At 44.2% G+C, this 23077-nt stretch overlaps 1 protein-coding gene across 2 annotated transcripts in view; it reads right to left on the bottom strand.

Annotated features, from left to right (window-relative positions):
• Positions 1-481: 481 nt before the first annotated feature.
• LOC139165543 (bactericidal permeability-increasing protein-like) overlaps positions 482-23077 on the bottom strand; it is a 33544-nt gene continuing 10948 nt past the window's right edge. For both annotated transcript variants that reach the window (XM_070748727.1, XM_070748728.1), the window contains 12 exons: positions 22081-22236; positions 17295-17358; positions 16994-17057; positions 16197-16288; positions 12998-13174; positions 12025-12084; positions 10720-10887; positions 8706-8773; positions 6993-7035; positions 4765-4828; positions 2761-2837; positions 482-2155 (listed from right to left, as the gene is read on the bottom strand). In XM_070748727.1, the coding sequence (XP_070604828.1) occupies positions 2117-2155; positions 2761-2837; positions 4765-4828; positions 6993-7035; positions 8706-8773; positions 10720-10887; positions 12025-12084; positions 12998-13174; positions 16197-16288; positions 16994-17057; positions 17295-17358; positions 22081-22236 (1072 nt within the window). In that variant the 3' untranslated portion in view covers positions 482-2116. The remainder of the gene's footprint in view (positions 2156-2760; positions 2838-4764; positions 4829-6992; positions 7036-8705; positions 8774-10719; positions 10888-12024; positions 12085-12997; positions 13175-16196; positions 16289-16993; positions 17058-17294; positions 17359-22080; positions 22237-23077) is intronic.

Raw genomic sequence — 23077 nt, forward strand, 5'->3', positions numbered from 1 at the left:
CTTCTCTTTTTTTCTGCACACATGTGATGGTGCATTAGGTGCCCCCTTGTTTAGAATGTTTTTATTGTTAGGAAAGGAACCCTTTTTTCTTTGCACACTTACTTTGGTTACTTTTGTTAACAAAAGCCACAAGCAATGCTAGTCCATGCACCCCCATGTTCGACTTGTGATCATTCACTCCCAAACTCCCAGACCAGGTCAACAGCCACAGCCAACACTCACACTCAAAAGAGCCACAACTGGTTCTTTGGAAGGCTTGGAGACCTTTGCTGGTAACAATGAATATTCACTCTTTCTCACATGTGGGTGTACACACAAACACACCCCTACACTTATCCACATCTTCCTCAACTAGGATGTCAAACACTAGTTGTCCAGTATTTGTCTTTGGTCGATTTTATTATTATTTTGAGCTCTTCCAAGGTGCAAGTGGCTGAAAGCATGGGACAAACATAAATGTTAACTCCAAGAGACAAGAATATTTATTATTTATTAGATTTATTATTTATTAGATTTGTATGCCGCCCCTCGCCTCAGACTCGGGGTGGCTCGCAACAACAATAAAACAGTGTACAACGAACAAATCTAATACTTAAAAGAAAACTCAGGGATGAACTGAAGGGTCTTTCATGCTGTCTGAACTTGGGGGCTTTCTTGCAGACGGGTCATGATGACCCAAACTACGTAACATCATCAGCGCTGGAAGGGAGTGGAGTTTGCAATGAAGAAGAGGAGGAGGAGGACGACAAAGAGGAAGAGGAGAGGGAGGGAGGGAGGGTCCTTGGTGCTGAACTTGGTTGTTTCCTTGCAAACATTTCATGACCCAGATAGGTAATACCATCAGTACTAGAAGGGAGTGGAATTTGCAATGATGAGGAGGAGGAGGAGGAGAACTATAGGTCCTTGGTCTCTCCATGTATGGTTATTTTTTGCAGACACTACATGACCCAAATTGGTAACATCATCAGTGTTAGAAGGGAGTGGGGTTTGCAGAGAGGAGGAGGAGGAAGAGTTGAGGGAGGGAGGGAGGACTGTGGGCTCCTTGGTGCTCTCTGAGCTTGTTAGTTTCTTTGTAGACATTTAGATATTTAGACATGTAGATAACATCATCAGTGCTAGAATGTGGTGTAGAACCACATTTTTATAATAAGATGTCTGGAAGGAAACAGCCAAGCTCAGAGAGCCCCCCCCCAAAGACCCCCCCAAAACTACTGACCCTGAAACAACACTGCTGTCTCCGGCCTGATCCCAGGTTATTTCCCAGGGAGAGCAGAGCAGAGGCCTCCAAGGATTCCTCCAAGGAGCCCGTTTTGCTTGCAACTGGGGAATTCTCGAACCTTTGGCTGCAGGAGCCAAAGTGGCAAAGGAAGAAAGGAACATTCTTGCCATATTGAAAGAAAGAAAATTGAGCCGGGGTGGAGCAGTGGTTAGAGTGCAGCCCTGCAGGCTCCTTCAGCCAACTGCTAGCGGTTCAAATCTCATCACTGGCTCCAGGTTGACCTAGCCTTCCTTCCTTCCCAGGTGGGTCAAAAGGGGACCCAGATTGTTGGGGGCAATATGCTAGTTCTGTAAACCACTTAGAGAGGGCTGGAAAAGCACGAGGAAGTGGTATAGAAGTCTAAGTATTATTGCTATTCTTTCTTTCTTTCTTTCTTTCTTTCTTTTCTTTCTTTCTTTCTTTCTTCCTTCCTTCCTTCCTTCCTTCTTTCTTTCCTTCCTTCCTTCCTTCCTTCCCTCCTTCCGAGGTGGGTCAAATGAGGACCCAGATTGTTGTTGGGGGCAAGAGGCTGATTCTGTAAACCGCTTAGAGAGGGCTGGAAAAGCACTGTGAAGTGGTATAGAAGTTAAAATGCTCAAATGGCCATTGGAGTCCTCTTTCCGAACTGATGCCCCTGAGATGCCTGGGATTACAAGCGTCAAGAGATTGTGGAAATGGTCTGGCGGGTTTGTTTGCTTTTGGGGGTGAGTGGGGTGGGGGTGGGAGAATTCCATGTTAAAATGGCTGTTCCTGGAGAATTTTCTGCAGAACTTCAAACCGAACTCCAGTGGTACCAGAAGTGGGGATAATATTCTTCCATTCCCTCCTCTTTTCTTCTTTTTCTCCTCTGCACCTTCCCTAGTTATAGCGCAAGTCTGATGCAAAGACCAGAAAACCCTGCAGAGAGATAGAAGGGAAAGGTTACTCCTCTCTCTTTCTCTGTCTCCCTCCCTCCATCTTTCTCTTTCTGCCACTCTCTCCCTCTGTCTCTTTATTTCTCTTTCTCTCTCCCACTCTGTCTCTATTTTTCTCTCCTTCACTCTGCCTCTTCTCCCTCTCTGTCATTCTATCTTTCTCTCTCCCACTCTCTCTCTGTGTCTTTCCCTCTGTCTCTCTTTTATTTTCTATCTTTCTCTCCCATTCTCTTTCACTCTCTCTGTTTCTCTCTTTTCTCTCTTTCTCTCATTCTTTCTCTCTCTCTCCCACTCTCTCTCTCTCTTTCTTTCTTTCTTTCTTTCTTTCTTTCCTTTCTTTCTTTCTTTCTCTCTCTCTCTCCCTCCCTCTCCCTCTCCCCTGTCTCTCTCTGTGCTACGAGGATGCAAATGTTGATCTCCATGACTCTATTTGTAATCTCTAGGGCTTGCTAGATTTCAGAATGTGCACCAGAAAAAAATTGTACACAGGGAGTAGAGTCACAACTGTTCCTGAGCATCCATTTGGGGAGCCCCTGCTCTAGGAGAAAAGTCAATTCCCCAATGAACTGTCCCACCTGTGTTACCCACCTGGTGAGCCTGAAGAACTGGGTTGGAGAGCTCCAGGTGATCCAGGAGAGGGAGGGGAATCCCTTCAGCCAGACGGGCTGGAAGAGAGAAGACGTCAAAACATAGAAACATAGAAACATAGAAGACTGACGGCAGAAAAAGACCTCATGGTCCATCCAGTCTGCCCTTATACTATTTTCTGCATTTTATCTTAGGATGGATATATGTTTATCCCAGGCATGTTTCAATTCAGTTACTGTGGATTTATCTACCACGTCTGCTGGAAGTTTGTTCCAAGGATCTACCACTCTTTCACACAGTGAAATAATATTTTCTCACGTTGCTTCTGATCTTTCCCCCAACTAACCTCAGATTGTGCCCCCTTGTTCTTGGGTTCACTTTCCTATTAAAAACACTTCCCTCCTGGACCTTATTTAACCCTTTAACCTATTTAAATGTTTGATCACATCCCCCCTTTCCCTTCTGTCCTCCAGCCTCTACAGATGGAGTTCATTAAGTCTTTCCTGACACGTTTTATGCTTAAGACCTTCCACCATTCTTGTAGCCGGTCTTTGGACCCGTTGAATTTTATCCGTATCTTATTGTAGGTGAGTTCTCCAGAACTGGACACAGTATAGAAACATAGAAGTCTGACGGCAGAAAAAGACCTCATGGTCCATCTAGTCTGCCCTTATACTATTTTCTGTATTTTATCTTAGGGTGGATCTATGTTTATCCCAGGCATGTTTAAATTCAGTTACTGTGGATTTACCAACCACATCTGCTGGAAGTTTGTTCCGAGGATCTACTACTCTTTCAGTAAAACATGCAGGTAAGATAATACATGAGATTATCACCCATAGGAGCCTAAGAGGAGCCATGCTGAATCAGGCCAAGGCCCATTGAGTCCAGCATTCTGTGTCCCACAGTGCCCCCTGCAATTTTCCCTGGCGATCTTGAGCAGAAAGAGAAGGCAGGACCCTCCCTTTCCCTTAACCCCCAACAAATGGGACCCAAGGGAACCCTGCCTGTCTCAACCAACATAGAGGCAGCACATGGACATCTGTTCCAATTTTATTTATTTATATTTTATTTTATTGATTTGTTTTGTCCAATACACAATAATACACAATGAGGGTTATAGAGGATATAATCAGGTAGAATGTATTAAAGGGGGAATGGAGGAGAAAATAAAGGAGTGAAATATAACTATGAGAGAATAGCAGGGAAAGATATAGGGATAGAAGAGAAGATATAGGAGATATAGGGGAGACAATAGGACGGGACGGTAGGCACCCTAGTGCACTTATGCATGCCCCTTACTGACCTCTTAGGAACTTGGTGAGGTCAACCGTGGATAGTCTAAGGGTAAAGTGTTGGGGGTTAGGGGATGATACTACAGGGTCCGGTAGTGAATTCCATGCTTCGACTACTCGATTACTAAAGTCGTATTTTTTACAGTCAAGTTTGGAGTGGTTAATATTAAGTTTGTATCTGTTGTGGGCTCTTGTGTTGTTGTGGTTGAAGCTGAAGTAGTCGCTGACAGGCAGGACGTTGCAGCATATGGTCTTGTGGGCAATACTTAGGTCATGTTTGAGGCGTCTTAGTTCTAAGCTTTCTAGACCCAAGATTGTAAGTCTAGTATTCTGTTTCGGGTAGAGGAGTGAAGGGCTCTTCTGGTGAAGTATCTCTGGACATTTTCGAGGGTATTAATGTCAGAAATGTGGTATGGGTTCCAAGCAGATGAGCTGTATTCTAGAATGGGTCTGGAAGGAAGGAAGGAAAGAAGGAAGCAAGGAAAGGAAGAAAAAGAAAGGGAGGGTTTTGCCTTCTCTTTCTACTCAAGATCCTCATGGACAATTGGGGGGCCACTGTGGGACACAGAATGCTGGACTCAATGGGCTTTGGCCCCATTCAGCAGGGCTCTTCTTAGGTTCTTATGCAATTCAGGTACTTTGGCAACTACTCTCTTTGCTGCCCTTCTCTGAATTCTGAAATAAGGTGCTGACTTTCCAATGTCCTTACCGTTCATTTGTGGAATGAGGATGCTGGCTGTAAGGAAGTTGATGAGGGATTCCAGCAATTGTACCTGTGGGTGGGAAGAGAAATCCAGAATCAGGAAGCCCTATGAACTTGATTTGATTCTCCTCCTTCAATGGCAGGTCTTAGATCTGTAGGGCCAACCCCTGCCTTGGCTTGCAGACCCAAAAGCACCATCTTTCTGACCCGGTTTCCCACCCATAGCCTGGACCCCACCGGAAGGGCTGAGATAACTTTTCGGTCCATCCTCAAATCTTTGGGGAAAGTCCTGAAGAGAAGGACCTAACTCCAAGAGCAGAAGACAGGATGAACCCAATGGGAACCAGTCTTCTGGCTGGGACCCAGTAGTGGGTTCCTACCAGAACAGATAAGGACGCCACATCAGTAGCAAAAGTTGAGCTGTGCATGCAGCTTCGGGTATTATTATTATTATTATTATTATTATTATTATTATTATTATTATGTCAGTACAACACAGCAAACAAGATCACTATGCTGGATTTCATATTTCATCACCAGTCAGGCGCTTCCCAAGCACCTAGCACTGCGTGATGTAGCGGCGAATTATGTGTGCCGATCCCAGTAAAGGGGCCTTTTGCAATTGACAGGTGGAGATTTTGTCAATTCCGATGGTTTTCAAATGTCCACTGAGATCCTTTGGCCCTGTGCCCAGCGTGCCAAGTACCACTGGGACCACTTTCACTGGCTTACGCCAGAGTCGTTGCAGCTCGATTTTTAGATCTTTGTATTTCACTAATTTCTCTAGCTGCTTCTCCTCAATTCTGCTGTCTCCTGGGATTGCAATGTCAGATATTATTATTATTATTATTATTATTATTATTATTATTATTATTTATTACATTTGTATGCCGCCCCTCTCCGCAGACTCGGGGCGGCTCACAACAATAGTAAAACAGTGTAGAATGAACAAATCTAATATTTCAAAAATATCTAAATACCCATTATTTTAAAACATACAACACAAGCATACCATACATATCTTGCATAAGCCCACATCCCTGCTTGGTTTTACTTCTGTGCATGTACAGGGAGCAAAAATCCTATGAGGCGATATGCACACGTGTGCGATTTCAGCAATTATTTGCTTCCGTGCAGGCTTGGCGTCAGGATTAAGAATATCCTGGGGTGATATCTCAATGCAGAAGGAAGCCCTACATAGAGAATGCTGAGTCATTCTGAGGCGATTAAGCCTGCAGCAACCTAGCAATTAGGCGATAAGTATTTAAATATGTGAGAGCTCTCTGCTTCTTGCCTTGCTGTTCGCTCTTTCTCTCTGATCATGCTCTGTATGAAGTGTGCTCTGAAGTTGCTGTATTGATCTGTTTGTTCCTGTGAGTTATTGTAACTAAGATAGTTGTAGTCAGTAATGGGCAGCCAAAAGGTTTGCTGCCACACTGTGGGTGTGGCTTATTTTGTGGATGTGGCTTGATGGTCATGTGACCGGGTAGGAGTGGCTTGAAAGTTCATCACGTTTCCCACACTATCCTTCCTGAGTCGCCCCCCTGCCTCAGGCTGGGTAGCTAGGCAAACATGTGTCAATCAGCTGTTGAGAAAAGAGGGGGAGGAAATGGGCAACTCCTGCCAGTGCTGGTCTCCTTGCCACTTTCCGAGGAGGAGGAGAAGGATGGAAGGGGGTGATGGTCAGCTGGAGCTGGGCACACAGCTTCATTTCCGCTGGTGGAACTGTGTTCCACCCCATCCTGCCTGCTGCCCAACCCTGGTTGTAGTGAGATACTAGTGTGATGTATATATATAGTAAAGATAGTATACAGTAGTAGTGTAAATAAGAAGTAAATATATTTTTGCAAGACTTCCTGCTGCTGCTGCTGCGTTTCATTGAAGACTTCAACTTCTTATCTACTGGTCTGTGACTGGCTGGTTGGGTTGGTGGGCTGGCTTGACTGGTTTGCTGGTTGGGCTGGCTAGCTTCTGAAATTGCAGCTCTCATATGCGGAAGCAAACAAATCGCAGAAATCTTGTGTGTGTGTCCCCTCGCAATACTTTGCTTCCTGCACATGCACAGAAGCAAAACCACACTGGGATGTGCGCACGAGCACGCAAGACACCTGATGCTGTGCTCACAATGTACTGGTAGTGGTGGTAGGAGGGATCCGCCCCTGCTGGGATGCCAAGGAAACTGGGAAGGAGGGCGGGATGTGACATGTTGGGGGGGGGGACCCCTTCTGTCTTACCGAGAAGATCCCAACATCTGAGTGCTTTAAGAAGAACTTCAACCTGCAGAAGGGACAGAAAGAGAAAAGTGTTGAAATCCATCACTCAAGAGAAAGATTTAGCCTAAATGTCAGGCCTGCCCTGCCCTGTTAACATATTTAAAGATATTGGCAAAATTGAACGGGTCGAAAGACGGGCTACAAGAATGGTGGAAGGTCTTAAGCATAAAACGTATCAGGAAAGACTTAATGAACTCAATCTGTAGAGTCTGGAGGACAGAAGGAAAAGGGGGGACAGGATCGAAATATTTAAATATGTTAAAGGGTTAAATAAGGTTCAGGAGGGAAGTGTTTGTAATAGGAAAGTGAACCCAAGAACAAGGGGGCACAATCTGAGGTTAGTTGGGAGAAAGATTAGAAGTAACATGAGAAAATATAATTTTTCTGAAAGAGTCATAGATGCTTGGAACAAACTTCCAGCAGACGTGGTTGATCAATCCCCAGTCACTGAATTTAAACATGCCTGGGATAAACATAGATCCATCCTAAGATAAAATACAGGAAATAGTAGAAGGGCAGACTAGATGGACCAGGAGGTCTTTTTCCACTGGTAATCTTCTATGTTTCTATGTTTTTATGACTGCCTTCTGTCGCACGAATCCCAGCGCCTGGTCAGGTCCCACAGAGTTCACCTTCTCCAGATCCCACCAACTAAACAATATTGTTTGGTGGGTCCTGGGGAAGAGCCTTCTCTGTGGGGGCCCATGCCCTCTGGAATCAATTCCTCCCAGAGATTTGCAGTACCCCCATCCTCCCTGACTTCCGTAACAACTTGAAAATGCACCTATGTTGGCAGGCCTGGGGTCAGTAGACCCAAAGCCTCTGCACAGTCAATGTATTGAATGTGACAGTATGGATGTGTTTGTTCGTTTTTAAATGACTGGTGTTTAAGACATATTTTTAAAAATGATTATTCTATTAATTGGCTTAGGAATGTTTTATATTGTATCTTTTTATTGGAATGTTGTGAGCCGACCCGAGTCCACAGACAGGGGCGGCATACAAATCCAATTAAAATAAAAAAATAAAATAAACTGTGGAAAAAACACCCAAACGAGCAAACCGGAAGTTCATAAAAACAGACTTCCGGTTTGCCCATTGTGCCGTTTTTCGAAAATGCCAACATAGGTGCATTTTCAAGTTGTTACAGAAGTCAGGGAGGGTGGGGGTAGTGCAAATCTCTGGGAGGAGTTGATTCCAGAGGGCCGGGGCCCCCACAGAGAAGGCTCTTCCCCTAGGACCCACCAAACAACATTGTTTAGTTGGTGGGATCTGGAGAAGGTGAACTCTGTGGGACCTGACCAGGCGCTGGGATTCCGTGAGTCCTCCGGAGTGCAAAAAACAGCACAACGAGCAAAACGGAAGTGTGTTTTTATGAACTTCTGTTTTGTCTGTTGGGTGATTTTTTTTTGCCTCTGGGGCTTCAGGGAAGATTCCCTAAAGCATTTGGAGGACGAAATGGCCCTTCCCCAGGCTGAAAATTAACTGGCCAGCTAAATTAATGGCAGGGTTATTAAGCGAATTTGGTTTCCCCCTTGACTTTGTTAATGGTTCTAAATCACTTCTTCCAATGCTGTTGTAACTTCAGACCGTCACTAAACAAATGCCGTAAGTCGAGGACTACCTGGATTTCTGCAACTGACTCAGTGTTAGGTCCTGTCTGCTGTGACTCACCTGCCAAGCTTCAGTTTTCCAAAGATCCTGGTAGAATTGACATCAACATTTGCAGAAACTGAGCTGGTCTGAAATAAGGAAAAAGCAGAACTTTAACATTAAAAGAGGCTGAAGATTTGGGTGCATCTTATACTCTGAATGTAGCTTTTTTGTAAAGCTTTTTTCCCCCTGGCCCTAACTAGGTGCTAAAGATCTTCCCCTTGCAGGCTTGTTTTCATTGCTACTCCCTCCAAAAAATGTTTTTTTCCAACCCTAACAACATGCTAACAATATTCCCAGCTTGCAGGCTTGCTTTCATTGCTACTCCCTCTGAAAAACGTTTTTTTCAGCCCTAACAAGGTGCTAACAATCTTTCCAGCTTGCAGAATTGCTACTCTGGGATTGCTACTCTGAAAACGTTTTTTTCCAGCCCTAAGCCTTTGCAGGCTTGGTTTCATTGCTACTCCCTGTGGAGAATATTTTTTGCAGCCCTAATCAGGGGATAAAATAATGTGCTGAAGCTGATCAGACTAAGGATGCTAGCCTGATAGATACCTGGTAGGTAGATCTTCCCCCTATTTACCACCCCAAAAACTAAGGTGCATCTTTATACTCTGAAAAATGCAGAAGTCCAGCATTACGGTCATTGAATCATGCCAATCATTAAGCAGATTGTCATACGATCCATTTTACTTGTGGTGACCAAAACTGACTGCAGTATTCCAAGTGTGGCCTTACCAAGACATTATAAAGTGGTATTAACCCTTCACGTTATCTTGATTCTCTCCCTCTGTTGATGCAGCCGAGAACTGTGTTGGCTTTTTTGGCAGCTGCTGCACACGGCTGGCTCACCTTTAAATGGTTGTCCACTAGGACTCCAAGATCCCTCTCACAATTACTACTGTTGAGGAAGGTACCACATGTCCTGTACCTGTGCATTTTGTTTTTCTTGCCTAAATATAGAACCTGACTTTTTTCACCCTTGAATTTCATTTTGTTAGATAGCGCCCATTGTTCAGGTCTGTTAAAATCCTTCTGTATTTCTGTACTTTGTTTGTCTGTAGCTTGCAAAAGGACATCACTTGACCCTGGGACACTGCAACGGTCATAAATACCAGTCAGTTGCCAAACGTCTGAATTCTGATCATGTGACCAATTGGGGACACTGTAACAGTTGTGTGGAAAAAGGGCATTACTCCCTGTTCTGTCCCAGATCCAAGCCCCCAGAAATCAGAGGCACACCACCGGATTAACTACTATGTGACAAGAAATATTTGCAGCAAAAGTTTTATCAGCTGGCTAGCTTCCCCAGAAAGAGATAATCATGACAATAATTACCAAGTTGAAACGAGATTCAGAAGCGGAGTCATACAGAAGTTGGCTGGAAGCCTGGATCTCCTCAGAAAGCCAGGGATATGTTTCTTTAAATCCCAAGCCAAAAAACAAGAGCTATAAGCTAAATCCTAGAATGAACTGTTATTCTCTGCACCAAACCATGGCATGATTCACTCTTAAATAATCTGAAGGCATGGCCCAGTCGTCAGCAGTGCTACTCACGAGTAAACCTCCTCCTGATTAACCATTCATGCCTCCTAGAGGCCCTGTGAACCCTAGCATCAAGAAGAGGCTCCTCGAGCTTGTTTGGAGGTTCTAGCAGGGGAGCGCAACTATCGTATACCCTTGACCGAAGATCAGTACACTTTTTTTTTGGAAAAAAAGAAGAGGCTCCTCTTCTTCTCCTGAGTCATTCATCTCAGGAAGCAGAAGGCCCTGGTTGTTCTTCAGCCTCTGACACCACGTTCTCTTTGCTGTCAGTCTCAAGTGCCAGGAACACAGAACACTTGTACCACACCTCCACTGTTTCTGCATCCTCTGGGTCCATGACTAATTGCACAGGACGTGTGAGCCACAACACTCCCTTTTCTCAGTGCTGTTATAACTTCATTCAGTCCCTTGTAAGTCAGGGATTATCTGGAAAAGACTGCAAAACATCTGGATTGTCCATTGTGGACCATAACACAGAGAGTGTACTTACCACTCCGATCAGAAAAAGTGGTGCCAGGGAAGAATTTGGGAGAATCGCGAAGGCCTGGATGTCGACCGAAGGGGTCATCAAGAGGGTTTCAGGGGTGATGCTCAGAGACGGGGCTGAAGAAGGGGAGACCCTCAGTTTCATTGGCAAGTTGGGGTAGAACTTCTTCAGCTGAGGATGGTAAGGAGAAAGTCACATTTCCAAGGGTGGGCCTCTTCTCTGCTTGAAGACCAGATGTGCTGACCCAGGTCAAGGCATGGAGGCCACACAGCTAGCCCAGAGTTCAAACTCCCCGTTAATGATCCAAAGTTCTCCCCAAAAGATTGCCATCTCCTGAAGACCAGAGATGGCTGTTGAGGAGGAGGAGGAGGAGGAGGAGGAAGAATAGGAGGAGGAGGAGGAGGAGGAGGGAGAAGAAAAGGAGGAGCAAGAGGAAGAGGAGGAGGAAGAACAGGCGGAGGAATAGGAAAAAGAAGAAGAAAAGGAAGAAGAAAAGGAAGAGGAAGAGGAAGAAGAAGAAGAGAAAGAGGAGGAGGAAGAAGAAGAAGAGGAGGAGGACAAAGAAGAGGAGGAGGAATAGGAAAAAGAAGAAGCAGAGAAAGAAGAGGAGAAGGAAGAAAAGGAAGAGGAAGAGGAGAAAGTGGAAGAAGAAGAGGAGGAGGAGGAGAAAGAAGAGGAGGAAGAAGAAGGAGGAGGGGGGGAGGGGAGGAAGAGAAGGAAGAGGAGGAAGAGGAGGAGGAGAAGAAGATGACAACTGTGGGGTCTTTGGTGGTCTGAGCTTGGTTGTGTACTTGCAGAGAATTCATTACCAAACTAGGAGACACAATCAGTGATAGATTGGAGTGAGTTTTACAGGGAGTAAAAAGAGGAGGAGGAGGAGGAGGAGGAGGAGGAGGAGGAGGAGGAGGAGGAGGAGGAAGAGAGGACTGTGGGATCTGTGATGCTTGGTTTTCTTGCAGACGTTTTGTGGCCCAGCTAGGGGTCATCATCATTACTGGAATGAAGTGGGGTTCGTAAAGTGGAGGAAGAGGAGGTAGAGGAAGAGGCAGCATCATTATAAAGGCTGAAATGAAATGAACCCCAGGGCTGAAAAAAAAGAGACCCCAAAGAACGCTTATCAGATCCCCATCCAATTCTGATCTCCTGCTGCACCCTGATCCCAGGGACCTTCTCTGCTTTGAGGAATTCGTCCTTTGGGGGCTTCCAGACACTCTCCACACCTATACGTTGCTGTTCCCCATGCAACACGCCCCCCACTTCTCTTTTCTTCCAAGCCATGGGTGGGGGGTGAGGTGGAGAGGTTCTGACCTGCGGGATGAAGGGCTGGAAGGAGGACGTGTTCAGACGGATTTTAACTTCCGGAGGGACCTGCGGATGGGAAAGACGTTGGAGGTGAGCAGGTGGGAAAGCAGAGAAGATCTCAACCTTTCCAAAATGATAAAGAAAATTTTAGCCCCTTTGACCCGGAGGTCTCCAAACCTGGCAACCTTTAAGACTTTAAGAGCCAGGGTGGCACAGTGGTTAGAGTGCAGCACTGCAGGCTATTTCAGCAAACTGTGAGCTTGAGCTGTAGTTCAGCAGCCCGAATGTCACTAGGCTCAAGGTTGACTCAGCCTTCCATCCTTCCGAGTTGGGTCACATGAAGGCCCAGATTGCTGGGGGCAAGAGGAAGCACTAGGAAATGGTCTATAAGTGCTATTGGTATTGCTGTCTGTCTGTCTGTCTGTCTGTCTGTCTGTCTGTCTGTCTGTCTGTCTGTCTGTCTGTCTGTCTGTCTGTCTGTCTATCATATATCCATCTACATCTATATAACCACCCACCCACCCATCTATTCTATCTATCTATCTATCTATCTATCTATCTATCTATCTATCTATCTATCTATCTATCTATCTATCTATCTATCTATCTATCTATCATATATTCTCTCCATCTATATATCCATCCATCGATTCATCCTTCCATCTATCTTAACAGCCAGGGTGGCACAGTGGTTAGAATGCAGCACTGCAGGCTACTTCAGCTAACTGTTAGATGTAGATCAGCAGTTCGAATCTCACCACCAGCTCAAGGTTGCCTCAGCCTTCCCTCCTTCCGAGGTGGGTCAAATGAGGACCCAGATTGTTGGGGGCAAGAGTCTGATTCTGTAAACCACTTAGAGAGGGCTGTAAAAGCACTAGGCAGTGGCATATGTCTAAATGCTATTACTATTGCTACTTGTGGACTTCAACTCCTGGAATTCTCCAGCCAGCAATAGCTTCAAGGATCTTCTCAGCCTCACCATCTCATCCAACACCCAGAGGTTCAGGGCTTCTGCTTTGTAGTAGACGTCGCCGGCCGTGTTGAAGAAGTAAGTGGAAATCCCAAATTGGACCATGCGGTCCTGATCCACTGGAAAGGACACAGGAGGCGGTGGGAAAGGAGCAGGAGAACGATGGGTGCTGGAGAAGAATTCACCCTGGTGGGAGGACATGAAAGAAGTTAGGAAGACCAGAAAAGAATGCAGGGACTCGGCTTACAAGAATCAATCCAGCCGATTGGGCATGTCGCAAGATCCCATTGATCCAAGGGAATCATCTGTTGAGGACCAAGAGATGGGATTTTTTGGGCAGTGTGCCCCAACTTTGTGGAATATCTTCCCCATAGAGATTAGGATTAGAAAGCCAGTTTGATTAAGACACCAGTCTAGAAATCAGGAGATGATGAGTTCTAATCCTGCTGTCTTAGGTGTGAAAGCTGCCTAGGTGACTTTTGGCCAAAGATTAGGATCTGGTGAGTTCTAGTCCTGCTTGAGGAATAAAAGCTCACCAATCACCAGGAGATGGTAAGTTCTAGTCCTGCCTGTAGTGAGTGGTCCACATCTGGCTCAGCTTGTCATGGATTTCGAGGATCAGGAGATGGATGAATACTGACATCGCAGGCCAGTGTTCTTGTCACCTGAGTCTGAGAGTGAAGGGAAGATGGAGACTGGGAAACCACCAGAGACTGTAGAACTCCCAATTAGGGCATTGTCTGACTCAGAGGACAATGGGGACTTTGAGGATCAGGACCCCCTGTTAGATGCAAGGATAAGAAGGATGAGAGTGAGACATGAATATCACATTAGAAGGTGTTCTTGGCGTTAAATATATCTATGGGACATTTGGCCACACCTTGGCAGTATATAAGGACAGGCTGATTGGTAGAGTGGTGTGGCAAACAATGTTCCCCATCATGGAGAAAAGTGTCTCGGTGCTGAGAGTTGACTTCTCCTTCCACGGACTTCAATTCTTGCCTATTGCATGAATGGTTAAACTCTCTGGACTGTGAGTGTAGTTAAAAACCAGAGACACATCATTAGCGGAGATTTATGACTCTAGCTGGCTCACATCCCCGGACTTTCCTTATCTCCTGCTAATTAGAGGAATGAGGCCAGCATGAAATTCCTTGCATTAACCCTTGTATTGCAGAAATTGTGTTACCAATGTGGGTACTTTTGGAAACAACGTGTGCGTGGGTCTTTATTTCTGATAATTGATCTGGCTGGACAGAACACTTCCTAGGCATAAAAGCTAGCTAGGAAACAATTCCTGGTAGACAGTGACTTCTAGACCCGTCTTAGTCAAAAAACCTGGCTGGGTGACTGTGAAACAATTTCCAGGAGATGGTGAGTTCTAGTCCCGTCTTAGGCATGAAAGCTGGCTGGGTGACTTTGGGCCAATCACTGGGAGATGATAACCTCACAGTCTTCTGGCAATTGGCTCAAAGTCACCAACCAGCTTTCATGCCTAGCGTGGGACTAGAACTTCCAGCCTCCCAGTTTCTAGCTTGGTGCTTTGACTCTGATATCCAACTGGCTTTCTAAGAGGCAAAGTGCAGAATTCTCGTAATAGCAGTGGGAACGTTAGAGTAGATTAGATTATTATTAGAGTTGGAAGGGACCTTGTAGGTCATCTAGTCCAACCCCTCACTCATTTCTCCTCATGGTTTCTCCCCATTTTGATATGAGAAGCAAAGAACTGTAGGGCAACTCCTAAAATGGCAGCATCCTCCACTGGTAAAAGGAGGCTGAGACCCATAGAAGTGGGAGGGAAGGAGGGAAAAATGACAGGCCAACCCTATCATCTAGGACAGCGTTTCCCAACCGGTGTGCCGCGGCACACTAGTGTGCCGCGAGACATGGCCAGGCGCTGCCGGTACTTCCGTCCTGGGGCTCCCGCTCGCAGCTGTCAACCGGCTCCTGCTCGATGCCGCGGTTTTCGGCGCTCTCCTGCTGGGCCCCAAAGAAGGAAGGCAGGAAGAAGGAGAGCTCAATTCTTCGCGCCTTTTTCCCGCCTTCCTTCTTTGGGGCCCAGCAGGAGAGCGCCGAAAACCGCGGCATCGAGCAGGAGCCGGTTGACAGCTGCGAGCGGGAGCCCCAGGACGGAAGTACCGGCAGCGCCCCGCCCAGCTGGAGCTTCTCTGGCGTCGACGGCAAGTGTCCTTTGTGGCCCGGCGGGAGGGCACTGGCGATGGGAGCGGGGTGTGGGGCCGCAGCGGCCGCAGGCAGTCGCGGGGAGATGGCGGCGGCGAGAGGGAGCGCTCTCTCTCTCTCTCTCAGCTGACTGCAAGCGGGAGCCCTGACGGTGGCGGTTGGACGTGCTGCTGGACGTCGTACATGCTGGCGCTGCGGGCCTGGCATATACGGTGTCCAGCTGCCGCCATCAGGGCTCTCGCTTGCAGTCAGCTGAGAGAGAGAGAAAAAGAAAGAGAGACATATAAGAGAGGCAGAGAGAGAGAGAAAGAGAGACATAGCAAGAGAGGCAGAGAAAGAGAGACAGAGCAAGAAAGAGAGGCAGAGAAAGAGAGATAGAGAAAGAGAGAGAGAAAGAGAGACATAGCAAGAGAGGCAGAGAGAGAGAAAAAGAAAGAGAGACATAGCAAGAGAAAAAGAGAGACTTAGCAAGAGAGGCACAGAGAGAGAGAGAAAGAGAAAGAGAAAGAAAGAGAGACATAGCAAGAGAGACAGAGAGAGAGAAAGAGAGAGAAAGAAAGAGAGATAGCAAGAGAGGCAAAGAGAAAGAAAGAGACATATAGCAAGACAGTGAAAGAGAGAGAGAGAGAGCAAGAGAGAGAGAAAAAAGCAAGAAAGAGATAGCAAGAGAGACAGAGAGAGAGAGAGAGAGAGCAAGGGAGAGAGAAAGACATAGAGGAAGGGAAGGAAAGAGAGAGAAAGAGAGCAAAAGAGAGAGGAAGAAAGAAAGAAAGAGGGATGAAGAGAAAGAAAGGAAGGAAGGAAAAGAGAGAAAGAGGGAGAAATAGAGCGAAAGGGAGGAAGAGAGAGGGTTTTTTTGTCCAAACTTTTCTTTAGCCCGCCCCCCCCGCCCTGCCCCCCCGCCGCCCCCCCCTTTCAGTGTTCCCCAGGATTTTGAAAATATGAATAATGTGCCGCGGCTCAAAAAAGGTTGGGAAACACTGATCTAGGAGGCCCATTCTCCTGCAAGCTTTCTGCTGAAGCTTACCTTGAGGTCCAGGTCTATACAATCATTTGTCGCAACCGGTGGCCCAACCAGAGAATAATCGATATCCGATGTGTGGTCGATATTGGCGGTAACTGGGGGGAAAGATAACATAGGGATGACATCAAGGAATTTGTTCTGTTCTGAAGGAGAGTCTCAAGGATGACAGACAACCACACAATCTTAGAATCCTAGGGCTGGAGATCTTCAAGTCCAGACCCTGCCCAGAGTAGGAGACCCTATGCCATTTGTTCTGTCCCAGCCTTGTTCTGTCCCAACCAGGACCTTCTGCACCTCCTGGGGTGCAAATGGAGGAGCCTTTTATCGATGGTAGGGTATGCAGAGTTGCTAGCAGGCATGAGTGGCTAAGCAAGAGGGGGTCCCTGCATGAATAGATCTCTGGAACAATTGGCCACGCCCTTGGGTTATTTAAGGCTGAACCACGTGACGCTTCAGTGTTAAGTTCCAGATGTCCGCTCAGATATCTCTGGTAGGATATTATTATTTCAATGATGAATTATGAACTGGGAGTTGGGCTCATTATCTAATAAATTATTATTATTATTATTATTATTGTTGTTGTTGTTGTTGTTGTTGTTGTTATTATTATTATTATTATTCCAAATCTGATTTTCTATAATAAAGTTTCCAGTACTATGATAAAAGAGTGAGTAGAAGCTGTAGACCAGTAAACATTAAGACGTAAATGAGGCATGATGGTTTCCTTATATGATGGTCTTTTCCTTCTGGAACAAGAAAGCTTTTGAGGTCCATCAATGCTCTGAGGGTTTTGCTATTACCTGGCAAAGACTGAAGATGGCTCTGCAGTTTGGAGTTAATGGAACTTCTGACTATATCACAAATCTGGAAGGGAAAAAAAGCACAACAAAAAGACAATTCTTAAGAGGGGAAAAGTAATGTAAAAACAGTGTAAATTGTTTTAAAACTGTTTTTACTTGTTGCACACTGCCCAGAATGGAGTTGGGCAGCTTATAAGTTTAATAAATTAAATTAAACTTATAGCTCGGCTGCTTTCTCGTCCTTGCAAATCTCCTCTCCTATTGGTCAAGCGTGGTATTGGTGTGGACTCAGAATCTTTACCTTGCGTTCCATGACATTCTTGAAAGCTGATTCAACCTTGTTTTCGAACAGCTTATACAGCCACCTGCAAAAGGAAAGGCCACAGGTGAGGTGCATGGTCCACAGCTTGGTGAATTGACCCTCAAAAGCCCCCTTGCCTCCTTCAAGAGTTTAGAAGAGACTAGAGAATCCTCCTCATCCTTGGTTGTTTCTTTTTAAACATCTGAAGGGGTTCTGTTGACATAGAAGACCCTGTAGAGTTGAGAGGCACCTGATATATCTAGAACAATGGAATCATGAGAGACATCCATCCTGGAGAAGATAATTTGAAGGTTATGCTTAATGTGGTGTTTGTTATGCATGAAATGGGCTTTTACAAAACTTACATTGGGATCTCCCCAAGAGAATCATCTCCATCCCTCTGTTGTCTTAATCGTTAACATTATTTACACTGTTTATAAGAGATGCTACCTGAGTGACACAAGCTGGAAGTTGTTGCATTTGGGTTGCGGATGAGATGTTTGGATCTTTTTGCTTCCTTTTTTGGCTTTTTGATTAGCTCTTTTGGAATGTTATGCAAATGCTGCTCATCTCTATGTGCCCGTTGATGTTTGATTTGTCTGAGTGCCAGACTTCCTGGAATCCAGCCATCCACAGGCACATAGAGATAAACAACGTCTACAGACCATTCAAAAGAGGCAACGAAGAAAGGCAACCAAGGAAACAAAGAGACCAACAGTTGTGTCCTCCACCTGTTCTCAAGTCATAAAATGCTATCAAAGAATAGGCTGCTCTTCTAGGCTGTCCGTCTCCTGCCTCGGTAGACAGTTTCTTTCATCCCATAACTTTCCTCAAAGATAAGAGGGACAAGGTTACAGAGCTTACAAATAATAGTAATAATAATAATAATAATAATAATAATAATAATAATAATAATAATAATAATGATAATTTATTAGATTTGTATGCCGCCCCTCTCGGAAGACTCAGAACTTTCGCCAGACCCATCCTCGAATACAGCTCATCTGTTGGAACCCATATCACATCTCAGACATTAACACCCTTGAAAATGTCCAAAGATACTTCACCAGAAGAGCCCTTCACTCCTCCACTCAAAACAGAATCCCCTATGAGACTAGACTTACAATCCTGGGTCTAGAAAGCTTAGAACTAAGACCCCTTAAACAAGATCTAAGTATTGCCCACAAGATCATATGCTTCAACGTTCTGCCTGTCGGCGACTACTTCAGCTTCAAGCACAACAACACAAGAGCACACAACAAATTTAAACTTAATATTTACCGCTCCAACCTTGATTGTAAAAAATAGGACTTCAGTAACCGAGTTGTCAAAGCGTGGAACTCATTACCGGACTCCATAGTGTCATCCCCAACACTTTACCCTTAGATTATCTATGGTTGACCTATCCAGATTCCTAAGAGGTCAGTAAGGGGCGAGTACAAGTGCACTAGAGTGCCTTCCGTCCCCTGTCCTATTGCTCTCCTATATCTCCTATACCTTTCTTCTATTCCTCTATCTCTTCTTCTATTCTTTCATTGATATGTTTTATTCCTGTATCTTCTCTTCTCTTCTTTCTTAGATATATTTTACTATGAGTATCTCCTCTATATCCTTCATTATGTATTTTACTATGTGTGTGTGTGTTTATATATATATATATATATATATATGTGTGTGTGTGTGTGTGTGTGTGTTTTATGTCGGATCACCCTGGTATATTGAAGGAACGTCACAGCTCCTTTTTGCCTCTAGGTCCAACCCAGGACCATTACAAGGCAGTTAATTTTTTATTTATTTATTTATTTATAGCCGACAACTATATTCTGTATGTGTCAAAAAAACATTTGACACACACACACACACACACACACACACACATATATATATATATATTCTCTGCTCTAGTAAACCTCCTAAAAGCAACATACAACAGGAAGAAAGAGATGCACTTATCAATCTGAAGAAAAACCAGGAAATAATAATCCTCCCAGCCGATAAAGGAAACTCCACAATAGTGATGAACACAGCAGACTACAAAGAAAAAATGACAACTCTACTACAAAACCCGGCCTACAAACTCCTAAGCACAGATCCTACCACCTACCTAGAAAAAACCACCAAATCTAAAATCAAGGCCTCTCCCATCAGCGAAGAAATCCAGCAAAAAATCATCCCCAGAGAAAAATCTTCCATATGTCCAAAACTCTATGGCCTTCCAAAAATACACAAGGAAGGAATACCTCTCAGGCCAATAGTCAGTTCTATAGGCTCCCCTCTACAAAACCTTGCCAAATTTTTAGCCAAATACCTTCAACCATATACAGAAACTATTACCTCATATGTTCAAAATTCATTCCACTTTATACAAATAATTAAAAAACAAAACCTACAACCCGATGACCTACTTGTAAGTTTTGATGTCGTGTCCCTGTTCACACAAATACCTATTAAAGAAGCCTTGACAGCTATCCAGGACAAACACAAACCCCCCAAATATATCCTAGACCTTACCAACCACTGCCTGACCAATACATACTTCATCTATAATGAACAAAGATATAAACAGATAGAGGGAGCCCCCATTGGATCACCTCTATCACCTGTCATAGCCAACCTCTATATGGAATATTTCGAAAATAATGCATTAGAGCAAGCCAAATACAAACCCAAACTTTGGCTGAGATATGTTGATGATACTTTTGTAATTTGGCCACATGGTAAAGAAAAACTAGACAATTTCCTCACACATCTCAACAGCCTACACCCCAAAATACAGTTTACTATGGAAACAGAAATCAATGATCAACTTCCCTTTCTAGATGTACTGGTCTATAAAAAACCCAATGGCAGCCTAGGACATACTATCTACCAAAAGAAAACCCATACCAACCGTTATCTAAATGCACACTCACACCACCACCCCGCACAAATCACCTCAGTGGCCAAAACTCTCATCACCAGAACCAAACGCTTAGCTGACCATGAGCACTTAAAAACTGAATTGAACAAACTCAAAGATGTATTAATTTCTAATGGATTCAAAGAGAAAACAATAACAAACCTAATCAAAAAAGAGACACCCCCCCAAAAAACAAGATCAAGAACAGGACAATGGCACCACCATCCTTCCTTACATCAAAGGCACCACGGATAAAATTAGTAAAATTCTGCACAAACATAACATCAAAACTTCATTTTGCACTAACCAAAAAATATCTAATATCCTAAGGAGCCCCAAAGATAAAATCCAATTGGAATACCAAGGAATCTATGAAATCCCTTGCAAAACATGTGCAGCCACATACATTGGACAAACTAACCGAAGAGTGAGCCAACGCATAGCAGAACATGTGAATGCAGTCAAAAAAGAAGAAAAGACCTCCTCCCTTGTCCAGCACATTAAAAAAACAGGGCACGAAATTGACTTTGAAAAAACTAAATTACTCCACAAAACAGAGAATTTATATAGAAGAATTTCTCTAGAAGCTATAGAAATTGAGAGGAGACCCCTTTGCATAAATAAAAGAGATGACACGTCCCGCCTACCAGAAATTTGGAAACCAGCCTTAAACAAAAAAAAACACTTCATAATAATCAGCATGTCAATCCTTCTAATAATTATGATTTTAGAATTTTATATTTGGAAATCAGCCTTAAACAAAACACTTCATAAAAATCTCCATGTCATTCCTTCTAATAATTATGATTACACCAACCAATCAGATCACTGAAACATAATCACCCAATCTATTTGCTACATTCAAAACAAATCTCCACCCCCACACTACATACTAGGAAGAAATGACAGATATATATAAAAGCTGCCGGATCAAATCCCAGTAAGGGTATGGCTAACTGATGAGGCCAGAACAAGGCCGAAATAGTGCTATCCTAGTCTCCCTTCATTTTAAAAATTCAGCATGTGATACATACAGAACATAGTTTTCTGGCTATGAATGAATTAACTGCCTTGAAATGGCCCTGGGTTGGGCCTAGAGGCAAAAAAGGAGCTGTGACATTCCTTCAATATACCAGGGTGATCCAACAGAAAGAACATATATATGAAAGGATTGGATACTGTAGCCTAGAGGATAATTCTCTGCCTTACAAGGCAAAGGTTGCAGGTTCAAGTCCCAGTGGGTATGGCTAGCTGATGAGGCCAGAACAAGGCCGAAATGGTGCCATCCTAGTCTCCCTTAATTTTCAAATTCAGCAAAAAAACATATGACATATATATATATATATATAATGTATCACATGTTCTTTGCTGAAATTTTTAAAATTAAGGGAGACTAGGATGGTCCCATTTCGGCCTTGCTCTGGCCTCATCAGCTAGCCACGTCCTTACTGGGATTTGATCCGTCAGCTTCTGCCTTGTAAGGCAGAGAATTAACAGCTGAGCCACCAGACCTGATCCCTTTAGCTCTGTACCAGGGAGGAGCTATATGTTTTTTATGTCGGATCACCCTGTCCAATTAATAATAATATTAATACTAATACTAATAATGGTATATTATTTAGTTATATATAATCATAATCTTTCATTATTTACTTGTACCTAGTAGTAATCTTTTGTCTTCTAATTTCAAAATGGATAGATTGACACTCAAAATAAAGAAAACAGGATATTTCTTAACGTCGGCTGTGTTTTACCTTTTATTCTATGCTCTATGTTCTAAATAACAATGTTTAACTGTACTTGAGATCTTCCTTGGGAAGAAGGATGATGCTATTGTGAGGGGTAGATATTTATTTGAAGAACCCACTATGGATAAAATCAACCTACTTCCATTTGCCAGAAATATTAATGTCGACACTGGAAATGTGGGTGTTGCAATCCACGGTGGTGACTGTTGGTCTCCCAGTGCCATCGAACCCCAGCTTCAAGCCCACGGAGATGGAGATGCCTTCAATCTTCAGTTCAAAGGAGTCACGGTCCTTCCTGGTAGAAGACACAGAAGCATTCACCAAATTCTCAGTCTCTCTCGAGATGACGAATCCAGCAGCCTAGGGCCACGCTAGAGTAGAGATTCCTACCACTCTGGTTCTCTTTGTGTTGCCTCCCATTGCTCAAACTGATAGTACCACTTTTGACAACAGGGTGTGACCTTCAAGGACTTCAACAGCCATATAAAGGCCAATATCCATTTATTTGTTAAATCGATATGCCACCCATCTCACTATCGAGTTGACTATAGGAGGCTTAAAAAGCAGAAATATAAAAGCATGAAAATTCAATAAAGGTTAAAAGCAAGGTGGGTTTTTGTCTCTAACTCAACCAAACAACAGATCTAGCCCCTTCAGCTCACTCACTCAACCAACCAATCAACCATCATGCAACTTACCAAACAACCAACTCATTCAACTCAACCAACTAATAACTTATGCAACTCAACCCACCAACCAACTCAATCAACCCACTCTACTAAACAACTCATCCATCTCACTTAACCAGCCAACCAACATAATCCAACTGAACCAACCAAACAATTCATCCAATTCACTCACTCAACGAATTAATCAACCAACACATCCAAATGAACCAACCAACCGTCTCACTCAACCAACTATCTCATCCAACTCAACCAATCAACCTATTCATTCAACTGACTCAACCAACCAATGCCTTCCACTAATATTGAATGAGCACTCTGGAGAACTAAACAATTACAACTCAAGATTTCTCCTGGACTTGGTCCCACCTGGAGAGGCAAGACCTTGATCATGTGCTGACTTCACCCCATCCTGTACATGAGGCTGATTTCCCAGGTGTTTCAGAGGTT

Source organism: Erythrolamprus reginae, chromosome 3 (genome assembly GCF_031021105.1).
Source record: "Erythrolamprus reginae isolate rEryReg1 chromosome 3, rEryReg1.hap1, whole genome shotgun sequence".
Taxonomy (NCBI): Eukaryota; Metazoa; Chordata; class Lepidosauria; order Squamata; family Dipsadidae; genus Erythrolamprus; species Erythrolamprus reginae.